Here is a 19,998-nt window from a genome sequence, read left to right as displayed (position 1 = left end):
CTAAACTATGCGCGTACCGACGTAACAAAAATGAACAGTATGTTACAGACTTATACAGCTCCTTTTTACGAGTGCTGTGACGACCGTACAATTAATGAAAACTGGTGTTTGTTCAGAGACAAACTTAATGAAATCGAAGCTGACCGCATCCCGAAACTAACAATCAGTTCTAGATCACATGACCCATGGTTCACACAAGACGTAAAATGTGGCCTGAACAAAAAGAAAAGGGTTTACAGAAAAGCTGGTCGCTCAAACTGTCTTCTAGATTGGGCAGCCAACCAAAACATTTCAGCTCACCCAAAATGTGTCATTCTTCAAGTGAAAGACAAATTCTTTAATGACACGCTATTTAACCTCATGAAAACGAACCCTAAAATGTTTTGTAAAATGGTGAAGCCCAAAACCGCCCACTCAACACCACTATTAATGAGGGAAGACTGCAGCGTCTTATCCGTAGAACACTCTGCAGAAAACTTTAATAAGCACTTCACTGAAGTATTCACTGATGAACTTTCTCTGAACAATTCTCTTTCCCTGCCACAACTGACAATTCAACACCCTTTTCCATCAATCCTAATAACGGATCATGAAGTAGCTAGCGCTATCAATCGACTTCCCCTCAAAACCAGTGTCGGTCCCGGTAGCCCTCAGAGCTAAACCGCTTAAACTAACCTGCCAGCATTCAGCTAACTTGCTTGCATTCATTTTCCAGCAATCCCTTGACTCTGATTGTATACCAGATAACTGGCAGTCTGCTCATGTGGTACCCATATTTAAATCTTGCAACAGCAATCACCCCAGCAAATATAGGTCCTATTTCGCTCCCATCCATTTCATGCAAGTTACTAGAACATATTATATTCTCCCAGGTCCATAGGTCATCATAACCGTAACAACTTCTTTGTACTAAACATGGGTTCAGAGAGAAATTATCATGTCAGACACAACTTTTCGAACTCGTTACAGACCTGCACACAGCTCTGCATATGTCCGTCAACATCAATGTAATTTTCATAGACTTTTAACAGGCTTTTGACCGTGTTCCCCATAGCCGACTCATGTTAATAATACATTACCTCAGTCTAAAACGAAAATGCGACTGCATGGATTCAAGAATTCCTAAACAACAGATCTCAGCCAGTTAAACTTGACCACTTCATATCTCATCCATCTTGAGTAACTTCTGGTGTGCTGCAAGGCAGTGTACCGGAGCCTCTTCTCTTTCTAGTACACATCAATGACATAGCGCCAAACATAACCTAGTCTATTTGTCTTTTTACGGATGATTGTGTAGTTTATAAGAAAATTACTTGCACAGACGACATTGAAAAGCAACGATTAGACATCACTATGTGCAACAACTGGCAGATGGAAATTAACATTGAAAAAAACCAAGCACGTATTATTAGATAATGTCACTTGTGCATTCTCTAGCTCTAACAAAGTAAACAATTCAGCAACCGGAAAAGTCGTGTCCTTTAAGTATCTGGGCATAATACTCGCTTTAGATTTAAGCTGGGCAGCACACGTAAAACACATAGTACTATTAAAGCTCTCAGGAAGCTAGGACTTTTTAAACAGCTTAAACTGCACGCTTTCACATCGTTAAGTCAGCCATCTCGAGAATACACTTCAGTCATAAGGCATCCTCCCCTAATAGGTCTTACTAACATGCTCAAAATGGTACAAAATAAAACTGCTTGGTTCACCTCATCATCCTATTCGCTTCACAAAAGTGCTTCTTTACTAAAGGCAGAGGTTAGTTTTGCAACACTTGCCATGCGCAGGCGACATACTCGACTATTCTTCTACATAGAAAACATCAAAGCATTGTTGTGATGCCACAGATATGCACAATAATTGCTTTTTAATTGACAATCGCACAATTATGAACGCTAAGCCTTGAGCAATATTGATGGGCGCTGCGGATGGGGTCGGTTGACCGTTTGGTGCCGTTTGAGGTATCGTTAGAGCGGACAAACAGACAAATGTACAGACAGACAGGCCAAAATTTTCTCGTCGAAGGTCCTCAAGAAAGACTATCGTCTTTAAAAAAAATCTGGGTACTGGGGCTCTTCATTAATCAAGACAGATGGTCAGACACCACATTGGCCAAACTCCGGAGGTTGGGTGACCAGGTGGCCCGCATGGTCTGCCGGGTCTCTAATAAAACGCGGGATGCTACTGCTACGGTGCAAACATGCCTTGTGGCCGGCACATGCATTCGTAACCAGTAGAATCTTATATTCTACACCCTACCTCCACCTGCGGAAGCAAGACGAGGATGTACTTGAAGCCATCTTTTGCAAAATTGTAAAGCGCGCTCGACCTCCCCGTGAACACCTCTAAACAGCGCATTCTAGGCCTGGGCATGGTGAACAAGTTTCGGTAGCTTAGAGCGGCCCACCTCACAAATCAGTACATTCGACTTTCACAGACGGTAGTGGGGCGCCACCTATTAGCCTGCCTATACATACAAGACATTCATATCACGGAAGATCGTGTTCAACTCCCATTCGAGTGGAGATGTGCCCTCGTCGTGCGTCCTCTTCCAAACAATACGACAAAAGAGGACCACAATAGTCAGCGCCTGGCGCGGGAAGAAGCCCTGACCCGCTATTATGGGTCAAAACACGCCGTGTTCTACGTGGACATCTCCGGCACACACCCTGGGGGCTGGTACACGGCCGCTGTCGTACATGAGAACCAAACAGTTAACGGGCTCACGTTTCGAGCCCGGGACATAATCCATGCGGAGGAAGTCGCCGTTGCATTGGCCGCTTGTCACCCCAGGTCGCAAATCATCATCTCAGACTCTTGAGGGACCTGTCGGAACATCGTCAACGGCTGTGTCGCATACCTGGCCTACTGCTTATTGCAATGTTCGGACTATCAGGGAGTCCCTGCACCCCACAGTATAATAGTCTGAACTCCTGCTCACATGGGACTCGAAGGGAATGAGGCAGCCGATGCCACCGCCGGCGTGCTCTCTCACCGGGCATTTGCACTCACCTCCCCCGACCAGGACGACCTTGAATTCAATCCAGTGTATTCCTTCCTCGAAACTGTGGACTATTACCAATTCGATCACAGCCTTTATTCATGCCCACGCAAAGGCCTAAGTAAAGCAGAGGAGCGGATTTTACTCTTACTCTTCACGAACAATATGCTGTCCCCGGCAGCCCTCAAACATTTCGATCCCGCCTTTTCCGGCAGCTGCTCACACTGTGGGGAGACGTCTTCGGACATCTACCACATGGTGCGGGCCTGCCCATGCAACCCTGCTGTACTCCCTATACCCAACCCTTCCCGGGAGGGGTGGGAGGCCACCCTGCTTGGCTGCTCTAACCTACAGGCTCAAAAGGACTTGGTTGGACGAGCCCAGGCAGCAGCCAAAACAAATGGGGTCTTGTACTAGGGATCCTCACCTACTCGTTGTGGGTGCCGTCCTGTTATGAGGCAGTCGCAGCATACCTCCTGGTGTTTTTTTTTTTTTTAAAGTAAATGTTTTAACCACCACTACCTGCTTGCGAGTATATGCCAGGCAGATCGGCGCCTGGCGTGGCATCGCCGGCGTGACGCAACAAAACAAATGCCGGCGCACACGCGCGCCGGGTCACATCGAAGTGTATTGTGCCTTCAGTGTGGCATGTAGTCATGTTGTTACATGACAAGCATCACATAACTATGATGATTGCATCAGTCACATACCTTTGTCATCTATTCATTTTTGGTAATACACTCAAACCTCGTTATAACAAAGTTGAAGGGGAGCCACAATTTTTTTGTTATATCCTTTATTTCATTATATCAGTTATAACAGTTTGTGGCGATTTGTGCTCAGATGGGCGCACAATTATAAGCATGCAAAGAAGAAAACCACATCATGGCCCGATGTACAGCTACTACACGACCACGCGTGCGACGGAAAATAAACACAGTCGAACCTCATTAATTCGAACATGCCTTTTCCGTCTCTGCACGTAGAGACCCTTCTTCTTTCTTGGTACAGAGGGTAGCAGGGAAGACGCAGTCGTTGCCGTCGTCTTCAAGGCGCGGAGAGGGAAAGAACTTTGCACCGCGGTGCCGCTTCTCGGTCATGTGACCCTTGAGCGCTTTCTCAATCCTCTCCGCTGGATGTGTGAGGAGGACAGCTCTCTAGGCTTCATGTGGAGTAGCTGTACGGTCGGCGCGATAGTTTTGAAAAAGCCCGCGTGGTAGTTTTGAAAGAGCTACGCCGAACGAGCGCCAAGCTCTGCAGAAAACGATATGCTTAACACACTAGGGTCGTTTTTTTTATAGACTATTTGATAGACTAATTTAGTTCGTTATATCCATTTATCCGTCAACTTTACATCGTTAGAACGAGGTTTATAATGCATGGTTTTCAATAGTAATTTCAAGGGAAATTTCATTTAATTCGTTATATCCATTATTTCATTATATCCATTTACATTATAATGAGGTTTGAGTGTACCAAATTTGGCTTATGTGAAGCTAGCGAGACGGCCGCGAGCGCATCATGACCGTGGCATGTAGTCATGCTCTAACATGACATGCATCTCATTACTATCATACCTTCGTCATGCATTCATGTCCGTTAACACCAAATTTGGTATATGTGAAGCTAGCGAAACAACTGCGAGCATACCATGAGTGTCGTGAGTAGTCATAACTCATGACTTACATGACATGCATGTCATGATTTCTATGTTAGGGTCTTGTGGCTTTCAGCTGCCGTCACCAGTAGCGAACACAGAACTCGTAGACTCCGAACGGCCTACGGGAGGCCCTGTTGCGATAGTATAGTGCATGATCAATCGCTTTCAACTCGAAAGCAGCCGTGTAGCTTCAGCATCGTCCCATAACATGACAAAATTACCGACACAACATACAAAACACGCCGCAACGCGCACTTGCCGTTTTGGCTTGGCTTGAATTAAATTGAATCTCTATGCAATAATAGTACGCTTGACGCTTAAAAGATGGCGCGCGCTGTCACCATCAACGGCTGGAACGAGCAGATGACATTTTTGCGGCAATTTTCGGGGGTGCGATAATTACTCGAGAAAAAAAAATCTTAATTTTTTGGGGTGATGTGGGGGGTGCAAGTAAATACGGTAGATAGATACGCTCAACGTCGCCTAAGTTTGCTAAGAAATGGTTCGCATTTAAAAGTGCACGACAAGGGAAGGTCATTTTGCACACTACATATAGCTGCGTCGGGTCTTCTTTGTGTGCCCAAAGTTTGTGAGTAGCGTAAACGCAAATCTTCAGCTGCATGTAGTTCAGGAACTGCGGGCTGAAAATAACAGAATATCCAAACCTCAAATGAAATCTTGCAGACTTTTATAAGCGACTTGGCATATATTGGCATTGTCAAAGTAACGGTATGCAATGGAGACATATTCAAAAAGTAATAGCAAAGCCAGTAAGACAGCCTGCCAGAAGAATAAGTTTTCCATTCTTCGAAGGAAAATTGTGCTTGTCTTTCCTTTTATCTTTTTCTAATCGCCAAAATATGGTGGTGCTACAGTTTTATTGCTGAAATGTGACAGCTAGTTATTTATAAGAATAGTTATTATGAACTCGCAAAATAGAGTACTCGTTAGATGAGTGTAAATACTCTACTTGAAAGCATAGTTTTTATAAAGCTGCGCCAAATAAATGTTTTTTTTATTCCTTTCCTCCCCATTGTAAGTACCGCATAAACCGGAATATAAGTCGAGATATTTTCAAAAAAACGAGCTAAAGTCGCCCCTCGTCCTATATAGCGGTGTCTAGCCGACAGTGCACCGCTGTCTGGCAACATGTGGCTTGCATGTGCATGAGAAGCTGGACACGGCCATATTCGCATTCAAATCCAATAGCACGTTGTTTTTTCCTTGTCTGTTTTTTTTGTGTTCGTGATTTGCCTCCGATCTGTTCTAAATTCTCACTCCGCTTGACATCGTGCTTCATTTTTAGTGGTCTTTTTTTCGTTCACTGATTATGAGTAGCGGTACGAGAAGGCAGTACTCAGCTGCATTTAAACTAGAGATTGTTGAGTTCGCAGAAGCGAATGGGAATATGATTGTTCAGCGCTGCTTTGGTGTATCAGAAAAAAGTGTGTGCTATTGGAGGGTGCAGAAAGAGAAGCTGCAGAAGTGCAATCCTCGAAAAATGTCATTTCATGGGCGAAGTGCGGTTCATCCGCAGCTGGAGAATACGCTAGGGAACTTTGTGTGGGAAGTTCATGCGTGCTCGCTGCCAGTGACCGTGGATACCATTCGCAAGAAAGCTGTGGAACTCGTTCGAGAAGCTGGGCTCACAAGAGAGAGTTTCATGCACCAAACTCGTGGGTGCTTCAATTCATGAGACACAAAGAATTTTCTTTCCGAAGGCGCACATCCATCTGTCAGAAGTTTCCAGACGAGTTCGAGGACAAGCTTATAAACTTTCAGGGCTTCGTGAACCGGCTTCAGGAGCAGAACAACTACATGATGGGGAAGATTGACAATGCCGATGAGACCCCAGTGAGGTTTGACATGCCTTCATCGACCATAATCATGCCGCGTGGCGCCAAGGATATGAAGCTGTTGTCCACTGGCAACGAGCACTCGAGCTTCACCGTCATACTGGCATGCATGGCAGATGGTAGAAAGCTTCCACCCTTCATCATTTTCAAACGTAAGACAATGCCGAAGGAAGTGTTCCCGCCCAGTGTTGTCCTTCACGTCAACAAAAAAGGATACATGGACGAGACCACGATGCTCAAATGGATACGAGTAGTCTGAAATCGTCAGCCATGTACACTGCTGCTTCTTCGCCGCATGCTGGTGTTAGATGCGTTTTGTGGACACTTAACCGTCGCTGTGAAGTGCGCACTGGGCGATGGAAAAACGAACCTTGCCGTGATACCAGGTGGTATTACGTCCATCCTCCAACCGATCGACGTTGTGCTAAACAAGCCATTCAAGGATTGAGTGCGGCTGTAGTACCAAAAGTGGATGTCCGGCGACAACCCAAAGACATCGACAAGCCGCCTACAGAGGCCTCCGCTTGCGACTGTTTGTGGCTGCGTGCTTTCCGCCTGGCGTTCCTTGCCAGATTACATGGTGCAAAATGCTTTTAAGAAATGTTCCACCAGCAACTCGCCTTATGGCATGAAAGACAACACACTGTAAGAGGCGGCCAGCGACAAACTCTTGTCTTCAGAAGACAGTGGTGCTTCGTCTGACGGATAGGAACAGTTGCAATGGTGGTTGAGGGGAGCTCCGACGATTGGGGTGCGGTGCCCCTAATTAGGAAATAAATGTCATTCAGCAATTCTGGGTTGTTTTCCTTTTTTATCTTTTTCGGTAACCTAAACTTCGGGGATCGACCTATATTCCCACTCGAACTATAGTGCGGTTTATACGGCATACACCATTCAGGGTTTTCAAGCAACATGTTTGGGTGCACTTGGTCTGTTAGCATTTGGTTTTCGGGGGCACTTATGATAACCTGAACTCATGATAAGACTAACAAATGATCGTGGTCCCTTAGAGTTCATTGTCTATTGTACTGACCATTTTTCTACCATATTCTAGCGAGTTCCATTCTTTCTTTGCCCGCAGGTGACGAAAAGACGGTGTTATTTCATCGCAGCAATCTGGTTCATTGAGCAGCGCTTGTGAGTGCACCAGTATGCTAGACACACGGGTGCAACGTGACTTAGTGATTTTTTTGCAATGTTCGCCTTCGCTTCCTTGCATACTCATGCACGATAGCATGCTTGCCTGAAGATGCGCAACCTTATTGTTTTTAATGTTTTTCCTTTTAGAACACACATGTTGGAGGCCATGCTTTTTCTACCTTTTTACGTCAAAGCTGCTAGGTACAAAGCTACAAGTGACATCACTATTGCCAGCAGGTCAACAGCGGGGACTAGTTTCTTTGTTGGCTGTGGACAGCCAACGAAGTTTTTTTTTTTGCGGCTTCTGGACTTGTGTAATCAACCAAGTTTATTTTGTCCATTTCACGAACAGCCAAAAATGTAGCAAACAAAAGCTGTCTTCTGACAGCTTGACAAGCCCACCGCCTCCATTACAAGGGCTCATGGCAGCACAGCTACAGTTACAGTTACATAAAAAGAAGAAGAAAAAACTACACCATAGTAAAACAAGGATTTGAACAAGAGAAGAACAACAGGCACCAAATAACTTTACATGACTATTAAATCCTCACTTGGAAGTCAAACTAAACATTGACCCGCTCGTAGGGATAAAAATTATGACTGGTGTTCAAGGTGATGTCGGGTAAAGCAACACTGTAAACTGTTTCTTTGCGGGCTTTAGTGCCAGGTGTCGACTTTAGATGCATCATGACCGTGGACAAAAGCACATGGTGCCTTTGTGAATCTGTGACCTTCTAGCCTCTTCGGGTCGCATTTCAGAAGGTGAGCGGCTCTATCCCAGCAGATGATGACATAGCGGTTTCTGAATGCAATGATGATGAGATCACAGCTGATGTTGCCAGTGTCGTGAAGTTTACCCGTGCGATGATGAAGATACCAACACCGATGCTGCCACTCCTAAACAACCTTGTACCGCGCTACAGAGCTCGCATCAATGTTCAGCGTCAATCAATGCTTTTACACCGAAGGAGATGAATTTTGCTTATTTGTAAAGCTTCAATGGCATTCAGGATGATTGGAAATTGGCAGCGAACAAGAAGCAAGACAGGTTTGCGGACTATTTTAATGCGAAACTAAGTTCGGAAACTTGCAAAAGAAGAAGTTCATGCCTTGTTCTTTATCATACTATGAGTGAATTGTCATGTTGGCGCTTGTTGCGACTTCTGGAATCATTCAAGGCCTGAAATACTCTAATTTGAGCCTTAAATATGAATACTGTAAAAACCAGAGTATACTTCAAACAGGAACAGAGGTCATCTCCCTCCCCCTTTCTGACTGAAAACGGAAGAGCATATGGAATGGCCAAAACAGCACAAGGCACCATTACAGTTACAAACACAATTTCGAACAGTGCACAAAGAGAATTCAACTTATCTGCACAAGTTTGCGCGTACGTTTCGCTTGGCGGAAAGCCAAAAGATAGGCTTACAAATGTCACAACCATCTTCGGCAATAATGACGCAAGGGCGGCTCTCAGACAAACTCTGCAACCTTTGTCTCCAGATACATTGCGATCCGACACAGAAACAAAGTTGTGTTTTGATTGCAACGTGGCATAATATGATCCTTCGGCGTCGCCAGAAGCGGATGCTTCTATGGTGCACTCGATCTGCCCTCTGATCACAGCCATGTGTGCCGCTGTAATCAGAACTACCAGCATTGCAGGAGGCAACAAGGAAATAGTATTCAGCGAGACTTGAGCAGCGAGACCAACCATGCAAAAATAAACTTCCAGTTGTTGTTTCCAACTCGTGGCTCCCACCCGCATTTACGAGAGTTAGCATCCCAACACATTTTTCACACACTTTAGACCAGATGTCTTCGCGTTTTCGCGAACTTGATTGCTGTTTTCTTGAACAAGAAGGTGAACTGTCATTGGACACCAGTTGAATGCAATTAAAAAATCAGCTCGTTCCGAAATACATTCAGAGGACAATAACAAAAACATAACATAAAGCTACCCAGGATGGAAGTAAACAAAGTGATGCCGATGATTGCAATGGCAATCAGTTGCCCATAGTAGCCAGACTTCCATAGTGGCAAGACTAAGTTGTTCTGCGAATGACCGGTAATAAGAAGGGGGTTGACTTTTTATGACTGCTTTCTGAGAAAAAGTTTGACCGATATTTTGGTTTTTAGAGTATTTTGTATTTCAAATTATCGATATATCAAACTATTTCGCATTTCCTTCGAGTTCAATATACCTGGGATCGACTGTATTAGAACTTGCATGTTCTTAACTACACAACTGCACGAAAAAGTGACAAGAAACAGAGAAGGTACACACATACAAGCACAGACTAGCAACTGAGTTTATTTAAGGATACACATATATAAATAACAAAAAAAGGATGTAAAAGACTAGAGGTTGGCCGTTAGAAAATCTATCTCTAGTTGGTGCAATGTGACCAAAGGCCTCGCGACACACGTATCGCCATACTTGTGGCTATAAAAAGCCTCAGCAACTTCTCTCGCTGTTATATCTATGTGCTGGGACAACACATTTGTTTTGCGAAGTAATGGGTGACACTTGCAATCCCTGCAATGTAAACACAGATTCAACAAAGGGTGGACCTTCAGCGATGTCTTGTGATCCATTAGTCGGTTATTCAAACATCTTCCAGTTTGCCCAATATAGCACTTACCACATGACAAGGGGATGAGGTACACCGCACCTATTCCACATTCAAACTTACCACATGACAAGGGGATGAGATACACCGCACCTATTCCACGTTCAACAAACGTTTCCCGGTGATTAAGCTCACAATCACTCCAATTTTTTTTTTTTTTGCCTTCAATTTTTCCTATCCACCGCTTCGCAGACTCGGCCCAACTTATTCTTGGAGGAAAAAACTATGTAAACACCGAATCTGTTTCCCACCTTTTTGATACGGTGGGAGAAGGTATGAAGATATGCAATGCACGTGAAATGCAAACCTTTATTGATGCCCACTATGTCATTACCGCAGTGTTTGAGTTTTTTTAATACTCTTTCACTAAGAAGACCCAGCTTTCCTTCTGGCAAGTTCGATGACCTAATAAGCCTAGTGAGCTGGCCATCAAAAGCCTCCGACATTTGATGCGGGCACAACTTGCACAAAGCAGATTCAAGACATGAAGTGGCGACACCATTACCGACTAACCTTTAGTGACAGGAATGAAAATCAACAATAGGCCTAACTGACCTAGGGGAATACTACCAGCATGTGTGCTCCTGCCCAATCCTAATTTTCAAATCCAGAAACTGAATACAACCATCTTTCGGGACCTCAAAGGTAAATTTCAAAACCCGCTCCTTCTCTTTGAACATTTTCAGCACATAGACTACGGAACTCACACACTTTTTCATTTCAACAAACAACAGATACTCATCAACATATCTCATTGTCTTAAGTGCTAAACTTTCCAAGGTTCCCCTTTGAGGTCTCCATCAATCCTGCCTAAGTATAGTATAGGCGAAACGTGGTAACTGATGCATACACCCGATTTCTGCCTATACGCACCACCTTTCCATTCTACCAAAGTAGAGTGAAGATACATCGACAAAAGTTCCAAGCAAGAAGGCCACCACAGAGTCTCCGCACTCAATTTGGAACTTTAGTTCGTCGTATTACTGTATGCAGTCTCTCACACTTTTCAACCAGGTGTCACACTCCAACGAGTAGAAAAGGTTTTCTACATCTATGCTAAACACAGACATAGGTCCGGGAGGTACCACCCTTAGGAACTAAACGACTTCCTCGAAATTCTTCACACGAAAGGGATCCTGGACGCTCAGAGAAAAGAGGTGCTTTTGTACAGATCCCGATACCAAACATTGCGAAGTTCTGCGTTCTGAAACAACTTTTTTTTTTTGCTATTTATACATGCGAATCCTTCAATAAACTTTCAGTTTAGTCTGCACTTGTGTGTGTGCCTTCTGTGTATCTTGTCGCTTTTTCGCACAGTTTTGTAGTTGTGAATTACCAACTCGCCCAGCATTCAGTTCTCTTAAGTTGCTAATCTGTTTGTAGCATCAAAATGATGCTTTTTCAGAGGGAAGCACGGCCATGTTCACTTTTCTTTTTTTATGTTATGAGCTGCACCCATGAAACCTGTTACCACAGGGGTGCAACAGCCGAAATAGAATTTGAAGCAATTTTCGGAGCAGCGATAGTTTACTTTTGGAGCACTAATATGCAAATTTGGAGCAGGTTCCCGGAAAAAAACATCCATTTTTTATTTCGAAAGACCAAATTTGGAGCAGTATAAAAAGGCTTACGTTTAGAAGAAAAGCATGTACAATCCATTCAACATCACCTGAATCATGCAGAGTAAACATGAGTAAACTACTACAGTTAAACCTGGATATAACGAAATTCATAAATTCCCAGAAAAGTTCGTTATAAAGAGGATTTCATTACATGCAGGTTCGGTACGAAAATTCGGAGAAGAAACGCGCAAATTAAACAAAAGGGGAACTAAAAACAGAGCTAACCCAAAACCCTCATTTTACAGTAAAACTGTGTTATTATTGCGATAGCAATTGTATGAACGCTCTTGGTGGGTTTTTGCCATCGCCGCCATGTTCCGTAACAAGTCCAAATTGATAACATACCCCCGCGCATCGTAACTTTCACGAGCGGGTAAAAGAGCGCGAGGGCTGCTGAAACAGAGATCAAATGAGTCGGCCGATCCCTATCGCCTGAAAAGTGCATAAAAATAACATCTCCCGCGTGTTAGAACTGCTGTCGAATGCTCGAACAAAAAGTAAATTACCCATCATGAACGAGCATCAAACAAGGCAGGGAAGGGGGAGGGGAATCACACGAGTATTGAATTTTAAGGGCGGTCGCAATTGCTGACGCGCTTGCTATCTTGACGAGTATCAGTGCGGTTTTAGCGCGAAGGAACTGTGGGAAAAGAGCACTTGTCCCTGGAGCGGCCGTATTTGCTCACACCAGCGTTTTGTAGGAGTTCCGCGCTAACGAATCCAGAAGAGTTGGCTGCCAGCCTTACTTCTTATAACATTACAATTTTTTGCTATCGCGTTCATTGCATTCCATTCAACGTGCCGTCGTGTTGTTGCCAGAACTAATCGGCTCATCGCAAAAGATACCGGCCTGCGAACTCGCAGCGCCGCGCAAGATAGAAGCCCGTGACGAGTCAACCTCCAAATATCCATCGTCGCTGTGGTCTCGGAGAGTTTCCATCAGCGCCTAATCTGACATCCCCTCGGTGGTGGTGACACGGTTGTCTGAAATTAGGAAAACTCACAGTTTCGCGGCAAGGGCGAAGCAATACGATAGCAACAACTTGGAATCAACGCAGAGAACGACAAGCAGATCGAAACGGGCAGCGCGCTGCTCACACACAAATGACACATGAAAACAACAAACACAGGACGAGAGAGAACTAACAACAATACTGCTCGACACTTAACACGCTGCTTAAACAAAAACGAGGCACGAAACGTAATAACAGGTACAGATATGAGTGCAAACCAACAATGTGCCCCAGTTGTTACTATGCTGTGTGTGAAAAGCGCACTCGTTTCGCAAACGGCGCCTGTCTTGTGAGTTAAGTTATCTCTGTGCACCCGGCAACTAAGCACAATCATTACGGTCAAAGTCAAATCTCCTCACCAAAGGACAAACGCGAGCGCACAAGCATCTACACCCCCCCCCCCCCCCTTCGCAGGGCAAAGTACGCGTGGGCGATAAGCGCGCGGCGGCTTTTTTTTTTTCCCAGTTTTCATATATATATGGATACGTATACATATACAATGAATGGCGGCGGGGATGGCAAAAAACCAGCCGAGACTGTCCAAATTATTGCTATCACAATGATAACAGAAAGCAAAGCTGAACGTTGTCGGGGGGCCGCAGCATGCGCTCGCAGTGAAACTATGCACGCGTGCACAGCGTTGAAAACGAAAAGCGAATGACACGAACACAGTTGAAAACTATTCGGTAAAGCACCCTCCATGTGCAGCACAGCCCTGCATATGTCACGCGAACCAGAAGTGTGGCACTGCCAATGCGCAAAAGTAGTTTTATTATTTTTTATTTTGGTTTGGAGTGGGGGGGGGGCACACACCTACGCACGCCGGTTCACACTTTGTCGGCGGCAGGGCAGTCGCGGAAGATGCATGCTCGTACTAAAATGTGGAGCAAAACTTCTGTATTGTTTGTGGGGAAAATTCGTCATACCAAGGTTGTCTCCCACTGCTACTTTGTTACATAGAGGTCGCAAATACTTGTGCTTCTATAGAGCAACGACGGGGAATAGAAAAACTTCGATATATATTAAGGAATTTGTTGTATAGAGGTTTGTTATGAGTAGGTTTAACTGTATTTCAATAAAAGTAGTATTTCTAACTGCCCCACTGAGCCAAAAATGATAAAGTACACATTAGCATTTTCCGCATCTTTCATATACTTCGACAGACTCAGTGAATTTAAATGTAGATCTGCCAAGCTGGCGACCTTGAAAATTAGGGGATTAGTGAAACTGAGGAGTAGGGGTGGGAGAAAAAAAAAGAAAAATAAAGGCGCATATTTTTTTAAAGGCGCCAGCAATATCATACACAGCTCCAAATGCTTGCCCGCAATATTTTCAGAAGTCAGCATTCACACTTGTACTCACAGCTATGCGGCGTGTACACGCATGAGTAAATGAACAATATGAGCTGCGTCTCATGACTAGGACTAAGAGCCCCTTCTATATCATAATACGCTTTTCTGCAGGACAATGACATACTGTGGTGAAGGTGACTTAAGCAGCGTTCAGCACAGGTTGGAGCAAGACCACGAAATTTTCGAACACGGCGACGCCCCCTCCCCTATCCTTTTTTTTTTTTTCCATGATGGAGTTAGGTTAAGGCTGCAACTTCTCAGCTCACTTGCAAGACGCGTTCTATCAGATAAAGTAACAACGGCACGTGCCCATCGATCCAGCGACACCACCGCATATTTATTGCCGGGAGGGTGCAACTAACGCAACTTAAAGCCAAAAAAATGTTTTATGTGCCCCAGCTATGGTGACCAACGTGGTCGCCAGCAACGCCGGCATTGGCAGCACGTCGACAATGCTCGCGCGCAAAAGATGAGATATGCGCTTCCAGCTCTAACTACTAACATGCCAGAGCCAAGTTTGCTGACTAGGAAGTTCATATTTCCCGCAAAGTGTTGGTGGCTATGGCACCGCATTTCTGTTTAGAAGTTGTGTCGTCCCACCGATATGTATCTACTGCGGTCAGTGGACTGCAGTGGATACATATCGACTTTGTTACTTTAGCTGGTCGATAGCGTCTCAGAAGTGCCTTGACCTATGGGAATATCTGACACCGTGGTTTAGGATTAGGGTCAACGCGCTTAGATTGATTGATGAAACAAACTGCAGGTGACCAACATGGCCTCTATTTCTCGCTGAAATTCGCGCAACTAAAAAAATTTTGAGGCTACTGTCGAACCCGGGTATATCGAACTCGACAAAAAACTTTTATTAGTTCGATATATGGCATAATTCGATTTAGACCCAGTATAGGTTTTGACACAAAGGCACATAACAAACTAGAAGAAAAGTACTTTATTAATATGGTGGCTTACTTGCGTGCCCTACTTGGAACAAAATAGTCCCGGATTTTTTTTCGTGTCAACGACTTTGCTGCCTGCGACAGCAAGCACGCCTCCACGTTGTCCAACGAGTCGGAGCAGCTGAGGCTGCAACCTTCCACATTCAAGCAATAGCGCCGGACCAACGCAAGTGCACTAATCACTTCGGAGGATGTAGGCAATGGGCCGTCGTCGATTTCCATATTGCTGTCGCTTTGGCTCGTGGTCAGCCCGACGTCTGCAATGTAATCCTCATCCTCTAATTGGCCCATGATGGGGACATCATCGTCCGCACTGACGAACTCGTCAAATGTCGATCCGTCGATAGCACCCCGGAACTCTGCCAGCTCGTTCGAAACTTCGGCAGAAACACCTGCGGTGTCTTCAGTGCTGTCAGAATTTGGGGTGTCATCACCAGGCATGCGGAAGCCGGCATGCCTAAAGCAGTTCTAGATCGTCTCCTTCTTGACATCTGCCCACGATCTACTCAACATAGAAATAGCTCCAAGCAAGTCGATCTCATGCTCCCTGCCGACATGAAGGTTCTACAGCAGCCTCTCTACCAGGCGCTTCCGATAGACGGCTTTCATTGCGCGTATAAACCCTTGATCCAGTGGTTGCAGTGCAGACGTAGTGTTCGGGGGCAAAAAACGCAGCTCAATATTGCTGAAGGTCGTACTGCAGTGGTGTGATGAACAATTGTCCACGAGCAGGCACACCTTGCGATCTTCACCTACCAAATCATCATTCCACGACGATAGCCGTCTGCTCAAAAGCTCCCCGGTCATCCACGCTATTGAGTTTGCTCAGTAGGTAACTGGAAGCGACAGCGCATTTCGAAAACACCGCGGTGCCGTGCTTTTCCCGATAACCAGAGGTCGAAGCTTTTTCGATCCGTCTAAATTAGCTGCCAACAGTACGGACACACGAGCTTTGTTTGCCTTGCCGCCGCTTGTCTTGTCGCCATGACATGCAAGTGTCTTGTTTGGCATCATTTGCCAAAATAGAGCGGTTTTATCCGCATTGAAGATATCTTGGGCTCTATATCTTGCTGCGATATCTCGCCAGTTTTCCTCGAGCCATTTTTCTACGCTGTCCAGGTCCGCCGCTCTGCTTTCACCTGTAACAGCTTTGCCAACGATGTCGTGCCGTTCTTTGAACCGCTGAAGCCAGCCTGAACCGCCTTGGAAATCATTCCTGCCAAGCAGAAAAGCAAGGTCCTTGGCTTTCTGCTCGATCATAGGTCCGGACACCGGGATGTTTCGTGACCGAACGTCCACAAACCACTTGTACACGGCCGCTTCAACACCTTCGTACACAGCAGCGCGCACACGTCGGGCGCCACGGGCACCTGGCCTTTTGTCCGACTTGGCCCTGATGTCTGCCTTGTTCTTCAGTATAGTACTCAAGGTGCTTCTTGGAATTTTGTACGCGGCGGTGACGTCGGACTTCTTTTCACCGCGCTCAACCCAATTGATGATTTCGAGTTTCGCGGCCAACGGCAAAACAGGCAACACCACAGACCACGCTGAATCAGCAGCAGCAGGCACAGAAGCATAAAGAAAGAAAAAATGGCGCTCACTTCTACCGCCTCCGCGCCTCTGAGCAAGCACGACGGCCTCTGATTGGCTGTAAGCGCTGCGAGCGGGCCAGGAACATTTCTTGGAGGGGGGTGTTCGCCCCCGCACAACCTGGTTTAACCAACTTTTTCTAGGGTGGCGCCGGCAGTTTTCCCCGCCACCGCGAGAGAAAGCCAACTTGCTGGGGCACTTTTGAGCCACATGGAGTTTGATATATCAGTTGTCGTTGCTATTTTCGTTCGATAAAACAGTAACTTTTGCTATATATTCTCAATGTAAACTTACCGTGTTTAGGAATTGTTCGATATACGGGATAATTTGATATAAACGGGTTCGATATAGTCGGGCTCGACTGTAGTCGGGCATTTTGGCACAGCAGAGCACAATTTCAGCAAATTTCATGGTTTTGGCGCAGCTTGGCACAAAAATGGAGATTTGTATCTAATCGGCGCAATTGGCGCAGCTGTTGCACCCTTGCTGTTACCACCATCCACGTTCAATTGTTTTTGTTTTTTTTTATGTCATTGAGCTTCCCCTACAGAAACCTGTTACCTCCACCCATGTGCACTTTTTTTTATGTTATCGGGCTTCAACAAAAACACGTTACCACCACCATGTGCACTTTCTTTTTACGTTTTCCAGCTACACTCACAAAATTCTGTCACCACCTTCAATCATAGGCCATGCAGCAATGTTTAAAAACGACAATTACTTCAGACTGTTCTGTTTAAATTTTGCACAGGACACGGGTAACAGAGTTTATCCTACAGCCAACATAAGCATAAGCAACGGAGATCTTCATATGGCATGCATAAAAGCTGAGATTCCTGATGGCCAATGACTGTGATCACTGCAATCAGTGACTTTACATTTCCTTGAGTCCAAGTTTGTGCAATTATGAGTTTCATCTCTAATAACTTGACTACTGCCTTTCCCAGCCACGTAAGAATGCTCATGTTTTTGACCACCGTGTTCCAAGTACACATTTATGACACCTAAACTTTCTCCACCTCTAGGCCCCAGTCTCTCCATCATTAACACGTGCTGAATGAACAATTGAATTGATCAGGCATACCAGCAAGGGTGATGACGGCAGGCTAGGGGGAGAGGGTGGCTGCTGCAATCGTTGCTGAGCCCAGGCAGCTTCCAGTCGCTGCTGGTGCACAATGGCCTCGTGCCGAGCCTTGAACTCTTCCTCCTGCAAAGCCCCCATAAACACTACCGAACAACTCTCTTAATAGGCTCATCAAGATCTCTTTTACCAAATTTAATAAAGGTTTATTTTTTTGCCTTTTCTAAATGTAAAATTAGCTCAAACATTAAAAATTAATTTTTTTCCATGGACAACGTAGCAAAAGCTATGCATCCATATGATACAGTAAACCCTTGTTGCAACGAAGTCACTTTATTCGAATTATTGCTTTTATTGAAATGCCGCACAGTCCCGACCCCAATGCGTGTAATTTAGATTGGATTACTCAAAGCATGTCAATAGCTTACTCCTCTTAGAGCAAGGTAACAAGGTGGGGATCCATATTCACGGCAGCATGGGTGAGCAACTGCCCAAGCCCGTACTACCTGAGCGAGCGGTGTTTGCGCTAGCGTCGCCAGGCTAAAGCGTGCCAGTGCAGACTGTTGCAGATAGAACGAGACTCTCAGTGGGCACGAATTTTACACTCCCCCTCCGCACCCTACTCCGATACCGAGGCAACCACTGGAGGCGCTCGCTAACATGCCAGCTGTGGACTGCCTCGATGCAAGAGGAAGCGAACGAGTGCATCCAGGCACTTTAGCCAGCTGCTCGCCGTTCTTGTACAAGAACGGCGGCACACTGCCCACTTGGGGAACAGTGGGTGCGGGGGAGGTATTGTTGACAATGATGGCATTGCTCGTCCGCCTCTGCCCTATTCTGTTGAGATGCTGCCCCTTTCTAATTCCGCCGTGTCGGTCTTGCTTCTTCTCCTAGATTTTCTATATTTATTTAACGTTTCTTCTCCCGTTTCGTTGTTGTTGTTTTTTTTTTTCTTTTCTTTTGACCCCTTCCCTCCCGACAGGCTATAAGAAGACACCGAAGATGTGTAAATATTATTATACCTTGAAAAAGACGGGGCTCCCATCGAAACGTTGGCAGAATAAACAGTTGTTATGTGAAAGCGCATCTACTTTCATATATATATTTTACAAAGTGAATGATGGCTGCAAAAAACCAGCTGAGATCGTCCGTATAATTGCTATCAAAAGAAATAAAAGCAAAGCTGATCATCTTCGGGGGCCACACCATGCGCGCGCAATGAAACTATGCACGCACGCACAGCATCAAAAACGAACAGCGAACAACACTGACACAAACATCTAGTAAAACAATTCGGTAAAGCACACTCTATATGCAGGGCGGCCCCACATATGTGATGCTTACTAAAGGCGTGGCACTGCCAATGCGCGAAAGTAGTTTTTTTTTTTTATTTTGGCTTGGAGTGTGTGTGCGGAGGGGGGGGGGGGGGGGAATGACAGCAACACTGGCTCGTGGGGTGCAGGCTCGGCTTCCCGCCTCGCACTCACGAGCGCTCGCTCTCACTTGGTGCACTGTGCGCCACCGCTTCGCACTTCGGTGGCGGCAAGGCAGTGGCGGAAGATGCATGATCGTACCAAAATGCCAAAATGTGGAGCAAAATTCCTAGATAGCCCGTGGGGAAAATTTGTTATATAAAGGTTGTCTCCCGCTGTTACTTTGTTACATAGAAGTCCCAAATCCATGTGCTTCTATGGAGCAACGGTGAGGAATAGAAAAACTTTGTGATATCGAGGAATTCAGTATATTGACACAATGTGACTTCAAGTTACGCACGCTAACCGATACTTGTGCCCTCCAGAAGGTTTGCAACGCACGAGCCTGCGGGGCCCAGCTCCGCGCGAACCGTGTTGGAAAAAAGAAGGACGTGGAAGAAGAGGCAGAAGTGAATCCTCGAGACAACTAGGAGATTTTGTTCCAGCTGTGTTATTATTCTCGGGCACAAGTTCATTGAACCGTGCGTTACAAATCTGGTGGAGGTGCTGGGTACGATAACAAGCCCCTCTCGAGTGACGAAGCACAGTCCAGAACCACAGCAACTTGGACCCAACGAGCTGACGCCTGTTCATCAGTGCTGCAGTCGACGCCTAC

The 19,998-nt window shown here is 45.5% G+C and overlaps 1 protein-coding gene across 10 annotated transcripts in view; it reads right to left on the bottom strand.

Moving 5' to 3' along the window:
* The window catches only part of Lrch (Leucine-rich-repeats and calponin homology domain protein), a 291,082-nt gene that overhangs the window by 108,388 nt on the left and 162,696 nt on the right, over positions 1–19,998 (bottom strand). For all 10 annotated transcript variants that reach the window (XM_075865225.1, XM_075865554.1, XM_075865385.1 and 7 more), the window contains one exon: positions 17,914–18,036. In XM_075865225.1, coding sequence (XP_075721340.1) covers positions 17,914–18,036 — 123 coding nt within the window. The remainder of the gene's footprint in view (positions 1–17,913; positions 18,037–19,998) is intronic.

This window comes from Rhipicephalus microplus, chromosome 1 (genome assembly GCF_043290135.1).
Source record: "Rhipicephalus microplus isolate Deutch F79 chromosome 1, USDA_Rmic, whole genome shotgun sequence".
Classification (NCBI taxonomy): domain Eukaryota; kingdom Metazoa; phylum Arthropoda; class Arachnida; order Ixodida; family Ixodidae; genus Rhipicephalus; species Rhipicephalus microplus.
The sequence above is the reverse complement of the archived record's forward strand: the minus strand, read 5'-3'. Positions and strand labels throughout refer to the sequence as shown.